Source organism: Symsagittifera roscoffensis, chromosome 8, assembly GCF_963678635.1.
Source record: "Symsagittifera roscoffensis chromosome 8, txSymRosc1.1, whole genome shotgun sequence".
NCBI classification, from domain to species: domain Eukaryota; kingdom Metazoa; phylum Xenacoelomorpha; order Acoela; family Convolutidae; genus Symsagittifera; species Symsagittifera roscoffensis.
This window is the reverse complement of record NC_087069.1, coordinates 5,580,719-5,603,747: the sequence shown is the minus strand read 5'-3', so window position 1 is coordinate 5,603,747 and position 23,029 is coordinate 5,580,719. Positions and strand designations below refer to the sequence as shown.

Genomic DNA, 23,029 nt, shown 5'->3' with positions numbered 1-23,029 from the left:
AATAACAAAACTTACAGAACAAGTTCAAATTATACCATTTATCTTACTGTTCATGATTGTACAAATTTTATCTCAGTTCAACTGACCAATGCAACGACAAAACAAGTTCTGAGTTATAACTTATAACTTTCGAAGTAATAGAGATGAAATACCGTCTTCTCATTTTAGCAGTGTTATTTATATTGTCAACAGGGGTCGGATCTATTCCTGACCCCAGCCCACAATATGGCTGCGAGACAGAAGCATACCCCCCTCTTGAACAGTTCAAACTGCCCTGGTTCCAAATTGATCTGGATGCGTCCCCACGTACCAGGTGACGATGTCATAAAATCATATGAGTATTTGCAATTGTCAGCTGATCCATTGTAAAAAGATGTTTTTTTTTCCAAACTTATTCAACAACTTCTTTTCGAGACTCTGAAATGTCGAATTTGTCGTGGAAAAGTGGTTATATTGTCAATTTCATGAATATATGTTTGAATATTAACAAAAGAAAAAATTTTTTATTTTACTTAGATATTTTTCGATAATTTAGTTTTTGTGTTTTCTGAAAGTTCAAGAAAGTAAGTCACGGCTAATACCCCCTAATACGTTTGAAATGCAAAATCATACAAGATTCTAGGAAGACTGTGCATTTTAAGAATTGAGTTTTTTTTCTGCAGCATGTGTAGAATATTCATCTAGGGATGCTACTGATTCATTTTACAACAAATTTGATTAAAACTTTCACAGGTGGACAGAGATCATAACAACTTACAAGGATCCAATCAATGACCTGGTTGACCAACTGCTGCATCTGTTGAACTTGGTCGACCCCAGCGGCACCATTCTCAAGATCATAGATGATGTACTTCCCACTTTAGTGCTCAAATTCCCCAAGGAGTACAGGTAAGACTCATTTTGAACCATCTTTTCATTTTCTTGATTCATGAAAACAGATACGAAGGAACTAAAGTGAAAAAAAAAACAAAGCTCTTTTTTTTCTGATTCTGGAGCTCACAGTTCAACTAGCCATACTTCGTCTATCATCCTTGGCTTTTATTTTAGATTTTATTTTTCAATATAAAAAAAGTTTGAAAAAATTAGAAAAGTGGCGCAATTGAAAAAGGGAAAATCTTTTTGAAAAGAGAAAAGGAGAATATCTAACTTTGAAAAACAACTGGTTCCGAATTAATTCAAGATTTTCCAAATAACGAAGGTAAGTTTCTTAAAATTTCACATGATATAAAGTTAAGTCTCCTCTTTTTTTAACAATCAGCAAAGAATTTGGGATCTCTTAAACTATTCCCCCATCTCTAGAGTACCTAATAATGAATTGCCCCCCCCCCCCCGTAAAAAAAGTTCAGCGATTAATCATATGTAACTTACTTACCTAGAAACCAATCTCCCCTTTTTGCAAAGGGGTGGGGAATCGTTAAAGAGATCCATGACTTGTTTGAATGGTTTGGAATTGGAAAAAAAAATTTACTTTCTTATTTTTACAAGCGCTCACAACCATTACGAGGCCAAACTGTGCTCTGGATAGGCGCACAGTTTTGTGTCTGTATAATCCTAGATTCCAGAGACAAGTCTTTTAACATGTTCGAATTTTGTCGGAACGATCAAAGAAAATGAAAGAACAAAAAAGAAGGACAAATCGGCTCACATTTCCCAAAAAAGTTTGACCTCGTAATGACTCAAAAAAAAAGGTTCAAAAACTTAACTTTTCGGTTTGTCCAGATAAGGCCAAAATGTAAAACAAGCTTACGGTGTTATGGATACTGTAGGAACAAGTCACCGCTAGACTCAGCAGCAGTATAAAACTGAACAAGTTTAAGACATTTATTAAAAACTCGGATAAAGGTGCTTGCGACTAGCGATTTTTCGGACCAATAAAAAAAACTTGAACCTGATCTAAAGCAATCTTGTTGGCCTTAGCTGAAACATATCCTTCCGCAGTTGTTCCCCTGTCATTTAACTCACTCGAGATTGTTTCACTGAAACCATTTGTAAAAGTTGTTCTATTATTAGGATAATTTTGTAATCCTATTTTTTGTTTTTTTTTGTGATGTGGTTTATTGTCATAAACGTTGACGATTATGAAACTTTTTTATGCTAACTTTGGGCAGCGTTTTGAGACCACCCTACCAGGCAGGTCCGTTTGCTGTCCTCTAGAGGTTAAATTACCAGTTTAACTTGCTTTAACTCGCGAGAAACAAATTCTTTCTTTCTTTCAATCTTTCTTCTGTTAGGTCCAAAAGTCTTCTTTTAATTGTTTCTTTTTTCAAATTGAAAACGTGTTCTCGATTTTTTATTAAAAGTGATGCCAGCGGAATTGAATCTCAGATTTTTGTGCGAAAAACGAGATGCTCATTAATTGAAAATTTTGTCTGTTTTGAGTTGCATAACAAACAAAAAATGTCTGTTTTTTTTTTGGTTGCAGGGAGGAGATCGAGGGCATCTCTGAAGTGTCTGGAGTGAAACTGGGCAGAGTGGTGGTGTATAACATCTTCTACGAACTGTTCTCCGTCTGCACCTCCATCGTCGCACAGAACTCACAGACAGGTAGGGAAAAAGAAAAGATTATTCAAACTATATTTCCTCTAAAGCGCATATCAACACATAAAAAGCTAAGTGCAGTCTTCACGTTTCCCGCTTTTATTTTTGCTGCTTTTACAATTTTCAAAAGCTGAGTTTTTTCACGAGCGGTGAAAAAAGGATCATTTGCATAATAATCTGTAAGATTGATTAAGGCTAATACGTCAGTGAAAAAAAAAACAGGAAAGATAAGAAGGACATTTTTTCATTTACTAAAAGTCTTTTTTTAAAAAATCCAAGAAAATTTTTCTGTGAAAGTCTTAATTATGAAGTCCATTAAAAAGTACGATGTCATACCACCGTTTTCTCAAAAGTACGACTTTTTTATTCTAAACCAAGAATGACAGACCTCCAATATTATATCACGACTGTTTCAACCTTCCAGACTTTTTTTGAAGTTTCTCAAATCGTGCGAAAAAACCGAACTGCGCCATAGTTCGTCATGTGACATGCCTACAGGGGTTGGAACATAAATAAGAACATTTGAAATACGTCTACAAACAGAATGTGATAGCATGACTGTACTTTGCGCTTAGATCCCCATTTTTGAAAAAAAACGTCACTTTTGTCTTTTGTCCAAGCTGTTTTTGATTCAACAAAGCTACGAAACTGAGATAAGTGAGTTGTCAAGAAAACTTTTGTTGTTGAAAAACTTTTAGGCAAGAAAGTGCAAGAGGGCGTTTCATAGAAAAAGAAACTACCCAGGATGACCAAAAGAGCGAATCAAACATTTTTCCTAAATGGAAATTTTCTAATTATACACTTTTTATGCCAATCCAAAAGTACAGAAAATTGTTTAAAGGTCTATTTTGTTAAGATCTAAAATGACCTTTCAATATAGAATCTGTAGGACTAGATTTAGCTCATGAACTCAAACATTTTTAAATTTTATTTTTCTGAATTTTTTGGGTTGTTTTCGTAACCGAACACAAATGATAAAAACCATGGTTTCCTCAAAACTATAGTATCCAAAGGTTGGACGACACTGCATTATAATGCATAAAACAACCTGATATGTCTTTGAATTGTTTCACTCAAATTGTTTCACTTCAAATGTTGTCAATCAGCCAGCTACCCGAAACTGATCTGCCTCAGAACCGAAACGAGGCAGAAATACATATGATTTGGTAAAAGTATCAATTTTTTTTATTTTTAGCAAAAAAAAGTTTCAAAGATGAGGTTCTTCAAATTTTGAGATTTATATTATTCGAGCATTGGTCAAGGCACACATAAAGATGCAATCAAAAGAAATAGGCGTTCTGAGAGTTTCTGAACAGAGCTATCTAGCGAAATGGAAAAAAATTCCGTGTATTTTTGGAAAAAATTTAAAATTTTTCCTCTCAATCAAAAAATGCTAGGCATGCTTTTTCCACATATTTGACAATTTTTGACAATTCCAGCAATTTGATTTTAAAAAAATTGTTTAGTTTTGACTATTTATGCCACAACAAAATCATCAAAACTTCGATAACACCATCTTGACAAAAAATATGGAATTTGTATGCTAGTTTTTTTCTCAGTATACCTATAACTTATTTTTACATAATAAAAAAGCTTGCTTTAGTGTCAACGCGACGTCTTTGCACAAAAAAATACAGAAGAAACTCCCAAATGACATCAAGTGGCTGTTCTGTCACTCAAAAAGTAAGGTGTCTAAACTTTTTCTTTCAATTCGAGCAAATATGATTTGATTTCGGTCGTAGTTATTTGCCATTTTATCGAAATCATGGAAAAAAAATCAAAACTATAAGGTACCTTGGTCTCTTATTTTCTTATATTCGAACAATTTTTCTCGATCTTGAGAAAACTAGATTGGATTTTGATTATTTTGAAGACAACTTAGCGAAGATTAAAATTCAATAGCTCTATATTTGATTAGTACAATCCTTTTCCATATCCACATTCAAAAAAAACCTATACTTTTATTAACCAAGCACAGATTTCTGGTTGCAGTGAAAGTGGCACAGAAAGTTCCAGCCAAAAGTATTGAGACAACACGTTTCAAAAATGATCAAGAAGTTTTGAAGAAAAAAAAATTAACCAAAACCTTTTAAAAAATGTACAAACATTTTTCTAGTTTTTGTTTCTTCGTTTTTTTAAAGAATTAAAGAAACAACTGCCAAAAGGAGAAGTTATAACAGCTGAATTATTATTATGAATCATTGAGGTTTAAGTTGGGAGACCAGCTTATCTTCTCTTCATTTGTAAAAGTCTGAAAAATGTAAAATCTTTGACATTTTTTCCCTGACAATGAGACAAATTTTCGAAAAAATTTTGAAGGCTGAATTGAATCAAAACACTATATTTTCAAAATTGATACCAAACAAGCTATTTTTGAGGTGGTCAGTATCGTGCATAAAAACATACTAATCAACCCTCAGTTCTTTTCGGTCTCTTTCACTGAAGCTGTCGGAAAAAGAAGCTGTCAATAACTGGGTCTTGAAACTGTTGTCAGTTGCCTCCCAGCGCTACAAACAACTAGTTACGTCTAGCTACCATTATCGACTTCTATCATAAAAACGATTGAATATTTTTTTTTTTTTTTTAATCATTAACTAGATTTTTTCTTGTAAACTTTAAACGAACTTTTAACAAGACTCATTTTAACATTAAAATGAAATCAATAAAAAACTTTTTTTGCGAAATTGCTGATTAGTTTGTTTTTCCTTTTCACAGCAGAACACTTCCCCGTGGAAAGGAAAAAACACATGTTTGATTCACTATATTTCACATGTTTTCCTCTCTTTTTTCTGCGACTAAACTCTCATAAGCAAATCACGAGCAGTCTTAAATCTTTCAAACTCACTACTTGTTTTTGTTTTTTCTTGCTTTCCATGTTTTTTTTTCAATCCAGGAGAGCACTTCCATGCGCGTAACCTTGACTTTGGCCTGTTCATGGGGTGGGACTTGGAGAACCACACGTGGACTGTGAGCGAGATACTCAGGAGGATGGAGTACAATGTGGAGTTTGTGAGAGGGGGGCAGGGGGTGTTTAATATGAGCAGTTTCGCAGGATATGTGGGCACTCTTAATGGGGTCAAAGCGGGCCAATTCAGGTACAAGTTTTGTCTCTCTAAAAAGAACAGATTTTTCCGAATCCGTTGGAAAATTGTTTCCATTCTTTTCTGAGCATGTTAATTTTCTAAAAAACCAACAAAAAAGACTTGGTCAAAACTATAAAAACGTCAGCGCTAAAAAAAGACCAGCGCTAGAGAGGGTGCAAGAAGATTTGTATTTACAAATACCGAGTTAGTTACCAATGATTGGGTTTATCAGTTATGAAGGGTTCCAAGGTCTGGATAAACAGGGGCTGGGTTTCTATTGAGAGGTCTATGTCACTCCCGTTTCTGCACGATTGTATTGCAGTTTTGATTAAGAAACTATCTTAACGTTGTCATAGAGTAATTACATTTAGCTACTGAACATTTTTAGTTTTATGAACACATTTTTTGGGCGCAAAAATGGTGAAACAACGCTTTTAGCCCAAAAAGATGTGAAAAAAACAATGAAAATGAAAAACTCAAAAATTAATTGGAGTGGAATTAAAACCGAGGTTGTTGCCTTGCTAAGAATTTATTACCTAGCAAATTGGTCACGTAAAATGTTTGAACATAATTTCTGTTTGTGTTGCTGCAGCCTTTCCCTGAATGAGAGGTTCGTATTGGAGGGTGGGTTTGTGGGTCTATTCGAGTGGATAGTGAAACATGAGGACCTCTACTTCCCCACCTGGCTAGCCAGAGACATACTCACCGGCAACTACACCTACCAACAGGTCCGAACCCTAAGCAACGTAACGTGATTTTAAAAAATCCAATTGGAAACACATTGCGTTTCTTTGAATTAAAAGGTTGTTGAAAAAAGTTGAGCATGAAAAACGTTTCATGTTCCTACAAAACTCTAAAATATGTAGACATAATCACTCTTAAATATCAGACCCAATGATCTATAATTCATCATAAACGTGATTATAAACAATCACCGATTAATCATAACTTTACTAACCAAATTGAGACTGAATTAATTGTTTATAGGCATTAGACACCCTCTCCACACGTGCCATCTTAGCCCCCTGCTACTACATAGTGAGTGGGGTGGGGCATAATGAGGGCTGGATCATCACCAGGGGGCTGAATGAGTCACTCTACCCCCTCCAACTGGACCAGGAGGGAGGCAGGTGGTATCTGCTGGAGACCAACTATGACCACTGGAAGAAACCATTCATACTCGGTGGGTTTTTTAAACTTTTATAGCAGTGTTGATAAATAGAGTTTTTGTCAGTATTGTACCCCAGGAATATGAACACCGTTACTTGAGAGTTGATTGTACAAATTTTGCTGAATGACGTTTGTTACTATGTTATTGGTCTGTTTACAATAAAAAACATACTTCATATGTTTTTTATTGTAAGAAAGGATACAGTATAAAGTCGCATGTATCATGTTTACAGCTCACTGTAAAAGTGCTCCATGTTATCTTACCAGCTTGTCTTTGCCTATAAACTTTTGCGAAGATAAAAACAACAAGACTGCTCGTATCAGGCAAAACCTTAAGAGTTTTGACTGCCTTTTAAGGTCAATAGAAGAGTAATAACTTGAAAAAAAAACTAAATAAAACAAAAATAAAATGAAAATTTAATTTGCAAAATTTTCAAGACTTTTTTTGTGAAAATCAACCCCCCAGCCCAAGTACAAAGTGATAAATTTCGCTTCTAGTAACAAGTCAATTATGGCAAGTATTTAACCAATTTCTAAGGTGGATTAAATCTCCGCTTACGCGTTAATAGCCAGATTGGCAAAAATGGCTATTTTTAAACCCCCATAACTTTATGAGAAAAGATCACAGGTGAGACATCTTTTCAAATTTAGCTCAATTCGAAATTTGTTCGATGAAAAAAAAACCACCCCGACCACAAAAATTCCTTTACTTTCGTTACGAAGGTTGGAACAGTAATTTTCTTATGTACTGAATTACACAAGAGGTCAATTTTATTTGGCGGAGCAGCTACATCGAACGCTCTTTGTATCTTTGTACGCTCTTTGTACGCGATTTGAACTACTATTATGCCAAGCATTTTGATCATACGGTATGTATGGTCCGCCTTTGCTATAACATAAGTGGTAAGGCCTAAAACGTCAACAGCATAATGCTTAGAAATTAACCATGTGAATTTGGGGGAAAAAATTAAGCTAGAGGCTGAAAAAAACTTACAAATGCTACGAAACTAATAATTTCAAACCGTTCAATTTTTTTGATAACCCAACTACTGAAGTTCTAGCATTATTTCTTATTTGTGCGATTAATGAGAACACTGTTATTTTTTCAATGTTATGGCCGTTATGGTGAAATGTTTTTTTTTTGAAAATTCTTTCATTGTTGATCAACATTTTGCATAAAAAAAGCATTAAGGTTTTGCTTTATAATGAATTTAAATACCTCAGTTTTCAATCTGTTTTTGCATCACCCAGTTTTAATGCTTTTTAATGTGAAAGAAGTTCAAAAACTGTTGAACGGTTTTTGCTATACTGGAACCAGATCTAAACTACATTTTATGATTGGATAAATTAGATATTTTTTTACCACTGTAAAGTATTTAATATTAACCAATCATGATCCATCTAACTAACAACCCACTTATTTGTAAGTGCTGAAATTACTTGTAATTTCAGCACCAGAGAGATTTGAATTTAACTTAGAAATTAGTTGACTCTCCGAGAGAACTTCAGCAGCCGCAATAAACCAGTATACCCTAGATCTATTGAGCCTAGCAGAGACTAGTTAAACAACCTGAGACTAGATAGTATAAGAGTAAGATTAGGATCGGTATTAGACTAAGAAGTTGCACGAATCTATCCGGCCGAAAATAAGATAGCGTGACGAGCAGACGGTGTACCCTATCCGAAATTACTCTATGAGTTAACCACCTCGGTTCTAACTCATCTGGTGCGACCATAAGTCTCGAACAAGACCTTAATAGCTTAGAATTAACCAAAATTAGATTAGAATTTAGACAAAACATTTTTAAAAATGTTATACGACGATAATTTAATCGAAATGTCTCTACGACTCAATAGATCAGAGCCAATATTCCGAACGATAACAGAACTACCCGGAATTGCAAGAAGACCTCGAACCAGAGACGACATACGACAAAATAGAAATTTACCAAATAGTTATATGATAGTACGGCAAAAGCCAACACAAACTTTTATATTTAGAATTTTATTAGCAATGAATTTAGATTTTCATTTGCAAACATAAAATTTTGAAGTCAATCTTCATAATCATTTCAGGCGCTAAAACAAAACTATTAATATACAATAACGATTGATAAAAAGATCTCAGATCGTTTTCCTAAATTCTGCAGTATTATATAAAACATGTTTGGAAAATATTTATTGAAAATCAAAAGAAAAATTAGTAGCATGACAATAAACTGTTAGTAATCATAATATCATCAATTGTCCCAGCTTTATCACCTAAAACATAACAGCAATCATAAGCTCACTAATATCATTAAAACACTAAATCTTTTTCTTAAACAAATTTAAACCATTTTAAATTTAAATTCACTTAATTTTAAAATCATATCATCAAGGCCTATCCTTGGATCAAAAAGAACAATTTTGTTCTCCCCACCCACTTAGCTAGTGTCTAACGACCTCAAACGTCGATTCACTATCCAACCCTTTCTAAAAACCCAAGACTAATAGAAATTTTTCAACAAAACTAACCATTCAAATTAGGATAAACAGTGAAGAACTTTGGTTATTCATCCTTCACTTGAACCCTCCTCTTATCAAGACCCAGGATAAATCTTAGACTTAGTAAGTTTAAAATAGTATCTAACGAACTACTCGCGTTCTAATTATACCTGAACCTTGTGGATCGATTTACTATTCTCCAACCCTTGAACACAATCACTACCCCTAAGTAAGATTAAGTAAGTTAACACCTTAGCTTATACTAGCCACGAGAAAGTAAAAAATCATTCTTCGGAATCGATATACTTTTCTCTCCAACCCTGAAAAAATAGACCCAGGTTAAGCTAAGCAAAAAATCGTGAGGACTAACAGGTTAAGAAAATAGAAATCATCTAACAACTTTTTGCATCCGTCATCCTAAACCTTATGTCATTTAAAAATCTAGGAAACAAACAAACAATCGTTTTACACAACTGTGAAATAGATAACAAAAAATACGACCTTGTAATCACACCTCATACACAAACAGTTGGATATATTAGAACAAAACGACAAACACTAAAAAGGAAAATAATAACCAAACAAAGACAAATCACACGAAAAAGATTTTCAAAAAATAGAAACGCATTTTCAGAATCAGAAGCCAGCAATTTAGATGAATTTTATAAATTAAAAGAATCTATTGATAAAAATTGCCCCATTCACGATCAATTATATTTTTCCGACTCAGAAACAACTTCAAATTCATCAAAAAGAGGAAAAAGAAGAATAAAAAAGCAATATAAACACAAACCAGTACACTTATATAATTGGAATCAACCAATAAGACACATCGATATTTACCTATTAACAGTCATTAAACGAAAAAATGAGCCAAACACACACTCCAAGTGAAGATAGTCCAGATGATGACGATATCTTCCCCGTCCTCGTAGATGCAACCAATGATAGAGGACAGCATATATTTTGCAAGAATTTACTCCTAAATTTGTTTGAACCCGGAATCAGCCCATGTAAAACAGAGTTCCCAGATGTAAAAATCAAAAGACAGATTATTGATCACTATCTGAAAAATATATGTAATTTGACACAACACTACGGAATCTACACCATAGAATTCACCTCACCAAACCCGAATCACCGCAAATATGTAATTCAAACAGACGACCTTGATTTAGAATTTTCAAAAGTATTCTCAGAATATATAAAAAGCATACAATATCATAACTCACAAAGAGCAAACTCCATATTATTTACTAATGAAGTTTTTGCAATAATATATAGTTATATCTCAATATTAGAAAACGAAATCCCAATCCCAAATGTCTCACCGACAGAGACATCCAAACATATAAGGGTACGACATGAAATCACACTATTTTCAACTTTCCTACATATAATTAAAGAAAATTTCACTAAAGATGAAGTTTCACAACATACAAAAGATGACTTACAAAAAATTTTGGCATGGTTTATAATAGATTATTTCACACATAATATAGATTTAATTTCACAAGCAAGAAAAAATTTTAGACCTCAAAACTCAAACGATGATACCGCCATCACAGAACAGTCAGACTACATTTGGGACCCCGAATGGTATCATTATGCATTCATAAATTTCCCACAATCAATTTCAAGTCAAGCAATAAGTACAATATCTTATACAAGAGATTATGTAAGAGTAGTACCATTAACCATTGACGCAACACCATTAAACTACAATACATTTTTACCTGATACTCGAAATAACAGTTTAAATTCGACCGTCATACACAATGAAAACCTTAATGGAACTAGGAATCTCACTCAACAATATATTCAGACACCATCACACTTCATAAATGAAGAAATTGTCCAAACAACAACAACTACACAACAAAGTATTTCACCGATACGTCCAAATTTAACAACACCAAGAAATACAAACACTTCACTAGCACAGGTAACCTTACAATCAACCGTTAAACCTTCGGTTGCTCCAAAATATTCACAAATGGACTACCAAAAATATAGACCCATGACAATACCGTCAAAAACACGCAGAACGTTCACAAGAAACAATTTTGCGGAACATAATTATAATTATACACATTCATCAAAAACAAACTATCCTCCACGAAAAAATAATAATAACCAAATCAGATCTCGATATTGAGATAATCCAATGGCAAAAACCAACTTAGTAAATTTTCAAAGTAATTCACATCCTCCACAGGATCGTAGTGAAAATTACCCATTCTTTCAACAGAATGAAAATAAAAAACAAGCACCTCATCAAACGGATTAACTATCCTCTGATGATGATTATTTACAACCAGATATATTTGCACCATATACCCAAGAATATCGCGGACAAGGAGTGCAGAAACCATATACACATCATAGAATTTTTTCTCCACACCAGATAGATACACAAAATCAACAACCAATACAAATGCAAAACCCAATTAATACACAATCTTTTCAACCAATTCAGCCACAAAACCCAATGATTACACACTCATATCAACCAACACAAATGCAAAATGAAATACCACTTCCATATTATCTTCAACAACACGAAATAACAAAAAATCAACTTTCAAATTTTTCACAAATGCCAAATGCAGCAGAATCATTACAAATGACAATGAATCCATACCTTATGGGTGGATCATCAATAACATCAAACAAACCATTAATGGTATTCACAGGAACAGACCCTGAATATTCTGTAGAAAATTATTTAAATGCAGTAACATCAAATTTAATTTTAAATATAGGACCTGAACCAATTAATACGCCATTACATCAAAACTGGATACATCGACGCACAGCGTTGATACAGACAACCTTAGACGGCGCAGCCCAAAAATGGTTTTCAGTATTGCCTATAGAAATAAAATCAAATTGGAAGAGATTTACACAAAAATTTTCAAAAATGTTTGACTCCGAAAGAAACAAACAACAACAAAGAGTTTTATGTAATGAAATTCGCAGATTACCAAATGAAACCATCAAACAATTAGCAGTACGTATCGAAACACTAGTTCGAAAAGCATATTCATTAAATACACACGACTATAAAAACACAAAAATGACAGAAATCTTAATGATGACCTTAACACCTCAATTAAGGAAAATAGCAATAAAAAAGAGAGCATCACATCCCTCCTCAATCCGAGAGCCCAATTTAGATTTTCGAAAACTAGTAGACAAACTAGAGCAAGCGGAAAGTTTAAAGGCAAACCATCTTTCAAAAAAAGGTGTAATTATTGCCGACGATACGGACATAGTATTTCTGAATGTAGACAAAAACAACAAGATAATCAAAACAAACCTCAAAAATATAAAGAACCAAATAAATCATTCTATCAATACATGAAGAAAGATCAAAATCTACCGAACAAAAATGTATACCGCAACAACAGTTCAGGAAAACCACTTCCGAACAATACCAATTACACGAGAAATCAATCACCATATAACTCAAGTTATAGAGGAAGATCACCAGAACGAAGAAATACACAGAATTCTTCACAAAATCATTATAATCGACCAAATAGTCAAAATAACTACTCCAGATCAAATTCAAATACAACACAATTTGTTTCTAGATCTAATTCCCAATCAAGGAATAGATACTATCCAAACAATCAGTCACGAAACTCATCATATAATAGGAATAGAAACTACTCCAATAATCGAAATAGAAGTTATTCAAACAACCGAAATCAGAATTACCCAAACAATCGATCAAGGAATAACTCATATAACAGATCAAACTATCACAGATCAAACAATATTTATCAAAATAGATCACGAAACAATTCACAAAATCGACATTCAAGTTATAATAATCGTTATAGAAATTATTCCCAATCACCACACAGAAATAATAGTCATTATAACAATTCCAACAATCGCCACAGAAGTAGTACACCTAAACATCAAAGACATATAAACCAAGTACAATCAAATCCGGAAACAACATCAGACCCCCCAGGTATTGATGACACAGTAAATGACGAACTACAACTAAATCAAATAAACTGTGGATCATCAGATTCAGAAAGTGAAACAGAAAACACTACCTCCATCAATATGATAACAGTCGAAAATGACTACGAACCTATTATATATGAACAACCTTTTTCATCACATATATATGAAAACAAATTAGAACTCCTTCGCAATTATTATATTGAACCCATCCATTCCACACAAACAACACAAGAAACTAACGAAATCAATACTACAAATAAATCCGATGAAAAAGACAAAACAAAATGCTTGAATACAAATCACATCTATCAAAATCTACAAAAAGAACAACCTAAAGAAAAAAATTGGAAAATACCATTTCTTTTAGAAAGTCCAAGAAACAAAGAATTTCAACCACCAGATCTTGAAATTGATTTTTTAATTGATTCAGGAGCAGAATCAAATATAATAAACATTCCCACATGGAATGAGATAAAAACATTACACCCAAAACTAACACCTCTTGAAACCTCCAGTAAACTAGCAGCAGCACAAGGATCAACATTGGTAAACTATGGAAAAACTCAATTATTTCTTCTCCCCACAAGAACAATAGAGCAAAATAAAATTTTAAATAAACCATTTAAGCAAATATTTCATATCACTGATATTAAACACAATATCATTGGGATACCATTTATCTCTAAATATATACCAACAATCAACATCTTGAATAGTAAAATACTAATCAAAGATAAATACACAAAAACAAAAGACACATCACTAACATTTTTTCAAAGATTAAATAAACAACCACCATTCTTTTCAAAATTTTATCCAATATATAACCAACAAAGAAAACACCTGAAACCACTATCAAAAAATAAGCAAACCACTCCCACTTGACAACTAAAATAAATATACCCATAATATCATAACCCTCCCTTATCTAATAACCCAAAGATCAACAATATTTCCCTAACTCAGACCTCAAATATCCCCAAAACCATCATGTTAAATTAGCCTAAAGTAAAAGAACGACCATTTTAATTAGCCTAAAGTATAAAAATCTCAAAAATACCCCAGATCATTTGACAAATTAAAATAAAGCAAAAGAAGACCTCCCGATCACCATAAAATTTGCCCCCAACAATTTTTCACAAAACTCAACCCACTTGTCAAAAAACCAATAAATAATTCGACCACACTTGAAAATTGCCTCAAACAACAAAAAATTTTCGATCGAGAAGCCATTTCTTAAATGCTTTTCTCTCGACCAGTCAACATAATTCTTAACATTCTCATAAACTTTTTAACGATATTTAAACTTTTAATCATATTTCTTTTTGATACCTTTGAATCTTTTGTAATAATCTTAATCATTTTTTGCAATATTTTTAAACTTTTCTACTCCATATTTGAACTATACCTCCAGCTTTCAAAAGCTTTTGACTATATCCACAGGTACGATTCACAAAATTTATCTAAATGATACGAACCGTTTTTAGTAGAACAGATATTTTCTTACTATTTGTAATTTTTATAACATTTCTATCATCCCTCATCTTGACAATATGCAAATGTATAAAGAAAGCAATCATCACATTCGCCCTAGCAACAATCCTTCTAATTCTTTTTCTAGAAGAATACTACAATAAACATAAATTTTTTCACTAAAAGAATAGATCAAAAACCATCAAAAATTGCTAACCAACAATCACACAGTCAGTCTTCACCGACATCATCCCAAGATAACCCAACACCACCTTCAATTACCCAAAACCCCCAAACATCTACACGAATTTCCTTTCAAGATAACCCATATACCTTTGAAGAACGACACGCTCGCTTATCAGAACCACTAGAACCAGTTCAACGACAAGCACCTCTAAGTGAACCAACATATAACTTATACCCAACATTACCACAAGAATTAAGTAGAATACGAAATCCTAGTCAAAACCAAAACACAGTCGAAATAAATAGACAAATTATACATCCTCGACGAAACAGAAATTTTCAAACTCCCCGAGTTCATTTTGAAATACCCCAATCACCATCACAAAACACTCCAGAAAACCCCATCGGTATATTACCAGAAACCCCTACGCTTCTTTCACAACGTAGCACCTCAAGCCTACCATCAGATTACTTAAGTTCAACACCAACATCTGAACAAACACGTGAAAATCCCTTTAACCCTACAAACCAAACATCACGACTACCATATTGGACAACACATTCATTCACACAAGGTGAACCAAATTTAATCAATGATCCAATAGATATTTCTACGGATACAACAACATCCTCATCACTACCAGAAACATTATCATTACCATCAACACCCTCAATCAGCCAGATTTCACCAACACCTTTTAACTTCAATTTCCCAAATAACCTCGACGCTAGATATCGAGAACAATCATCAACAAATATTCCTTTAAGACTAGATTGGAATACATTTACAGCACCTCCACCATTATTTGGACAACACCCAGAAAGTAACCGACTCCACAACTGGGCACTAAACAGACTACAATATAGACAAGACATCCACGAAGACATTCGTGATCATAACATCCAAATACTCCAACAAAATAGTCTACAATTAAAATTTGAAATCACGTTTAAATTAAACAATATTACTCAACATCCCTATCCATTAAACCCACCAAATATAACAGCTCAATCCCTACCACCACCATTTATAACAACTGAAGTAATATACAAATACGACAGATATACCAAAAAGACAATTGGTTACATCACATTTAATAACCCATACTCAGGATTGTCATACACATGTATATTCTAAAAACATTAATTTTTCTTCAACTCTTTTTTCTAGTTACCTCCAATCAAAACATAAACCCTTCCCCCCGCACAGGACCCCAAGATTTAATAGTAACACATTACGATTGTGAAGAAAACGAACAAAAAACACTACACAAATATGCAATAAATCAAGTATCACATTGCGAAACAGAACCACAAGCCATAGAAACAACAAATGTAATAGCGACACTTGATTCAAAAGCCCGAGCAACAACAGTTATAGGATATAATTTCACAGCAACATTTTCTGAAAAGAAAGTACATTGTTCACAAGTCTCAAATGGAAATAAAAACCGACTTGACCACGAATCATTCTACCAGAGTAATATAGAACGACTTTTACATCTCAACCCCGAAGAATGTAAAAACGAGTTACTCAGACTAAATATCACAAAAAATAAAAACACAGATAGGAAGTTAGTATATTTCCAAGTTTTTTCAGATTCTGTACATCAAGCAGAACTTGAAAGATATCAAGGACATATAAAATTAGATGAAAAATACCCATACAACGGCGCACACGGAAGATTAACTTATGACATACACGATAAACACTGGATACCGCAGACACAAAAAATAAAGGATACCAAGAAATAATGTTTTTCGATTGGAAAATACAACTCGAAAAAATACAACTCACACGCGATTTATCTGACAACACCATGATCTATCAAGGAATTAGATTACCTTGTAAAAACGATCAAGGCTATTGTGACCCTACAACACGAACACAAGCAACAATTGTTTGGTTCCCCGAAGACACATGTACAACATTTCAAGTAGCAAAAATACACGCTCGTATGATAAAATTCCACGAAAAATAAATTATACAATCAATTCCATATGAACAAGTAAATCCATCACGAAAACAAAATTCTAATTTTAGGAACATACACAATATAGAAAATAAATTGACACGTTTTCAAATATACCAAGAAACAGAACTTGCATGTAAATACAGAAACCCACTTCACAAAACACAATACTCCGAAATATTAGTTGAATACGAACAAGGATTCGACATGACCACTGGAAAAGTATAAATCGACCCATACGCCACAAGTCATCCTATAAACGAAGGAACATCATATATACCAGTTAATTTTCAAAAAAGTAAAGGTCAACCTGGTGGACATCTAAAACCCCATGACACTAGAAGCACACGTTTACAAGAACTATCACTAATGAATAGTACACATTTCGGTAATATTCACTATGATATTCACCTAGATATGAAATTAGACTACACAATTAGCCGCATTTTTCAAGAAATGCCACTCTCCGAATTAGAATACTTCACCAACTATGCGAATTAGAAAGAACACAAATCCTACAATCACTTGCACTAGCAGTATTAAAAATACCCTACGTAGGATATTTACTATCAGGAAATAGATCAAATTTTTTAGACTACGAAGGAAACATTTTATGGTTTTATACCTGTACCAAAAAAGTATCACCACTATATGTTTTTGAAGATAAACGATGCTATAAAAGAATCCCTATCTTTTATAAGAATAAAGTACATTTCGTTGACACACTTTCAAGACGAACCTATTTCTGGGATACCGCAGTCCCATGTGGATCAGAAAACAGCCACAATGTAGTACAACTGAACCCTGATGAAGATAAATATTACCTTCTTACCGCATATCCCACATTAATGCAGTCACTCAAAAAATTTTCACCTGAAAGCATTAGAGCTATTGTTCGAAACCCAAATATTGACCTACAATCAATTGGAATATATTCAAAATCCGATATACAACATCACATTAGAACACAACAATTTCAAGAATTATTAACACAAATGGACACTATACAAAGACAATCAACTGACCAAAACTTACGCAAACTTGCCGAAACCGCAGGATTTGCAGATATTTATACAAAAGATTATAGCGGATATTTTAAAGACATTAAAGACTATATATATCTCAACGGTGAAAAATACCGACCACAAGATATCTCACCTATAAATCTTTTTAGCTTTGTTACACTCAAAAATGAAATTCTTGATTTTCTAGGATGGCCATATTACATCTTAGAAAAATTAACAATTTTATACGCAATGTTTAACTTTATAGGATTTCTTTTCTCACTCTTAAAAGGAATCTATAATACATGCGCTATACACACACAAGTAAATAGACAAGCAAGTGTAGCACGCATACTATTTGCAGGATTTTTTGGAATTTTTTCATCATCAATAAACAAAATTCTTTTAGACGCACAAATAAAAGAATACAACACAAAAATAGCAACAAGACAGAACACATATGACGAAGAACATAACAATGTAGACATTACACCTACAGCACCACAGTTACCACCCCTACCACATAACCATCCATTATCACTAGTCCCACGAAATTTTCGAAATTTAGCAATAACACATAATCCAAATTTCCGACCAACCATATCACAAAGCCCCATTCAATATATAGTAACACACAATTCACTAGATGAAAACACATATGAACAAATTATAGAACAACCACATACCACCGCTTTTCAGTCTCAAAATAATAATTTTTTTAGCCCACGATGAGCCGACAACTTGGATCCCTACACCGCTCAAATTCCCACCCAACCAACCTCAACACTCCAATTACAATATTTCCACTTTTTGCTTTCCCGCCACCCGATTTCCCAACCAATAATATAACATCAGGCATGAATTCAGACACTAATTCACACATCTCACATTTATACTCCATCTCACAACTTAATAACCCAGATATTGAAACCCCTGATGAATTTGCAGACTCTGAACCATCTCCATCCAATAATTTTCAAACCAATCCCTCAGTTTTTTCGAAACTCCCTTTTCAACCAATCCCACCAAATAACCCACTCCCATCCATTTCTACACCCTCCTATGCTTCACAAATTACCCCAACCTACTCTTCACTTCATTCAGACCGATCATCCAATTCTCCAGACACCCCCCAAATCTCCCAAGAACTAGATAATTTTATCACCTTACAACAACAACCCTTCCACCTTGACACCTCAACCATAAACCAGATTTCATCAACCATAGAATCATCAAACCCACCTACCCCTACACCCTCTTCAGCTTATACCGCATCATTAGCACCATCATCCACATCCACCGAATCATCAATTAGCACTAATAGAGCTTACCGCACTTTCAAAAGAAAATTCCCAAACCATCCATTTCCAACAAAACCAGGAACAACCCGTGAATATATTAATCACCCAAATCATACTAACACGAAAGAATTTTTAGCAATCACCTTACCTTCATTTCCACAGTATACCTTGAACACCCCTAACGACACTAACAACACACGCAGTTTTGTAGATGAACACGTTTTAATGCCTACACTTCAATGGACATCATATTATCATTTTACTAACCCCCTTTGCCTACCTTTATCGAATACTCACATCGATATAGAAAGAAATCAAAATATGCTATACCGACTCACTACACCACTAACACATAGACAATTTACTTACATAGGATATAAAAAGTCACTAAAAACATACACTGCACCCCGAGCTAACGAATATACGCTAGAATATTACTATCATAACATCATCCGAGCTAACCAAGACCAATTTTTAGATGATGATCGCTTCGCTAACCCACAAATCACAGAAAAATTTTTCATCAAAACACCATATGTTTTTACACTCAATATCTTTGATCGCAAATTCGACCACATCATTTCTGAAGCACTAACCGACACACAAGCTTACGAAAGTTTTAAAGAAAGATTTCAATTATTTTCACTAACCTTTCATTTCCTTGCACCACATGAACGAAATTTGCACTGCTCACACGACATTATGTTACGCACTAAACAAACCCACACATATACATATTACCGCTTCATACAAAATCACTTTGACCTACACACTCCATCAAGACAACCACACCATCGTTTTCAATTTATTAACTCTAAATACACATCACCATTTTTTCTTAACTTCACATATTGCATCAAAGATACTAACCTTCACGGTATTCTTCGCAATTATGACCCCATAACCCAAATGTATATTTTTTGTCCCATCAAAAAGACCTTCAACGCAGAAGAATCCAGACCCTTCCTTATCCCACATGAATTTGTTCAACCTATAGAAATCCCCATATTAGAATTCATCCACAACACTAAATATAACCACAAATTATATAATCTCATCCAAAACACACCTTATGAGTTTGCAGTTGGCACTGAAGAACTAAAAACCATTAAAGCACTTCAATTGCTTTGGCCACTGCTTCAAACTAAAAACATCATTCGCATACTAGCAAAATTACTAACAAATTCCGACATAATCCACGACATCTTCCCCCACGGTTTTTTCCCCGACGACTAACAGGTAAGTATAATTTATACATATTCTTAACTAATAAATTTAAAATAAAACACTAACCATTCTTTGTCCATGTTTTATTTAGATTTTTAGTCTTCATCCCACGATCATCTGCAAAATACACAAAAAAAATAAAAAATAGAAAACTTCTTCAAATTGTTCAAAACTCTATTAATATTTTGCACAAGCTAATCTAAATAAAATTCATACCAATGTAGTAAATTAATTTATAAATTGTTTCCCCACAAGCAGTAAATCTAATAATGATGAAAATTTGTAACTTAATTTTTCCGAAAAACTAGCAGTAAAATTGAAATTCTATGTAGTAAATTGATAAAACGAAAATGCAGTACTAACCTTTTGATATTTCATTCACTCGCACAAAAATTCTATCCAAACTCGCACAGCTCGCCCACGAAGAATTGTTTAAAATAATGAATTTCCGTTTTAAGCTTTCACACTTAACAACTCTAATACAAGATAACACGTTTCAAACTTTCCTTTAACCCGGTTGGAAAGGAATTATATACTAAACAAAACTAACCAATGCAGCTTACTAAACACCACAGATCATAGAATAACAGCATGACTAAGAAAAGGAAACCAACGGTACCCAAACCGGATTAACCCAGTTTAAAACTGGATAAATTATTCTTTTGAAGACTATTATAAAGTCTAAGAAAGAAATAATAAAACACAAAAAAGTCGAAAGACAAACCCATACCAAAAACAATTTGATTTTTGAAAAAAAGGACACAACCAACGAAACATAAGAAAAACCACAATAAACCCAACATAAAACTTTATCACATAACAGGACCTCTCACAAAAACCGCACGAAATCATACTCCCACTCCTGGCCTAACCCACCAGAGAGGACGTCCTGAGCATGCTCTATAGCCGGCCTAACCCACCGCGCTACATCCACGCTTTGTGACCACACTTCTATTTTTAATAAGAGGTACTCAAGGGTGAGTAACTCTTCAAAATAACCAAACTAAAACAAAAAGCTTTTGTGAAAACAACTAACCAAAATCATAATTAAAACACCAAACTAATAAAACTTTTATAAAATGTAAATTATACCTTGCAGTATATAGATCAGCATACAACACCAAAGACGAACATCCAAAGACAAAATGACCCCACTACACTCGAAAAAGAATGGCCAACCACAATCAATATGCCGCCCACAATCACAACTCAAAGGATTTAGAGTACGACTTGACTTCGCAGAAAAGGACTTCATTGAACTAGACCAATGACCACCTCGATGTTCAAGTATACGTACAGATCCGAGTAACCAGGCATCCCCTCCACGCACAATCTCCACGCCATTCCCAGACAAGGTCAAACACAAAAGAAGTTCTCTACATGAAACGGAAAAACCTGTCATAGCCAACCATTCTAAAATCAGATTTGAGTTTGTTGCGAAAACCCAGTCGTTGTCATGAGAAGACACAACGATTGAACCTGGAACTTCTCTAACAAGAGAACCCAGAAGAAATATGATGTTCGCCAAATACCAACGTTCATCATCCATCCTTTGAATTACAGAAAGACTATTCTAAAAAACTCTGTAAAACCCGGATGGGTGGAACCAGATCTAAACTACATTTTATGATTGGATAAATTAGATATTTTACCACTGTAAAGTATTTAATATTAACCAATCATGATCCATCTAACTAACAACCCACTTATTTGTAAGTGCTGAAATTACTTGTAATTTCAGCACCAGAGAGATTTGAATTTAACTTAGAAATTAGTTGACTCTCCGAGAGAACTTCAGCAGCCGCAATAAACCAGTATACCCTAGATCTATTGAGCCTAGCAGAGACTAGTTAAACAACCTGAGACTAGATAGTATAAGAGTAAGATTAGGATCGGTATTAGACTAAGAAGTTGCACGAATCTATCCGGCCGAAAATAAGATAGCGTGACGAGCAGACGGTGTACCCTATCCGAAATTACTCTATGAGTTAACCACCTCGGTTCTAACTCAATACGAAGACCTGCTTGATCGGCAGCTAGCTGGCCTTTTTTTGGTGTTCTTCCAAGATGGGATTTTTTTTATAGTATAAAGTTTATGAAAAATACAATTTTTTTTAAATACCTGTATTTTCAAGCGTTGAGTGCATCTTCTTGGGGCGGGGTATTTTCATGCGCAAAAGACCAAAAGCGCTAAAAGTCTCAAGCAATCAACGCTTTTTAAAGAGGACCCTTTGGTTTGTGAGGGGGTATCTGTGAGGTAAGGCGTCCAGTTCACCCCTCCCCCTTCACTCCCTTTCCCATCCGCTATTCCCGGCCCTACTTTTAACCGTCCAACATTAACTGATTTTAATGCTTGTTCTTTTGAAATTTTTGAATACTGAGCTCTAATTAGTCGTAGAAAAATGCGTTGCAGGCTTTACACAGTTATGAAGTCCAAAAACAGCAAATGGTCAATCGTGGTTTTGCTACTTTTTAGACAACAGACGAACACCTGGTGAGAAATGCATGAATGAGTCATCGGCTGACACCATCTCAAAAGAGCACATCTTCAATGTGTTAAGCAGTGACCCAGTGCTGAACCAGCTGACTGTGTTCACTAC

At 34.0% G+C, this 23,029-nt stretch overlaps 1 protein-coding gene across 1 annotated transcript; it reads left to right on the top strand.

Moving 5' to 3' along the window:
- Nucleotides 1–64: 64 nt before the first annotated feature.
- LOC134852896 (acid ceramidase-like) lies at nucleotides 65–23,029 on the top strand (the record flags this gene model as incomplete). Its single annotated transcript, XM_063868751.1, is given in 7 exon segments — nucleotides 65–313; nucleotides 733–888; nucleotides 2,423–2,544; nucleotides 5,432–5,633; nucleotides 6,214–6,349; nucleotides 6,609–6,804; nucleotides 22,906–23,029. Coding segments are annotated over 7 exon segments (1,106 nt in total), but the record flags the coding sequence as incomplete, so codon positions are not given.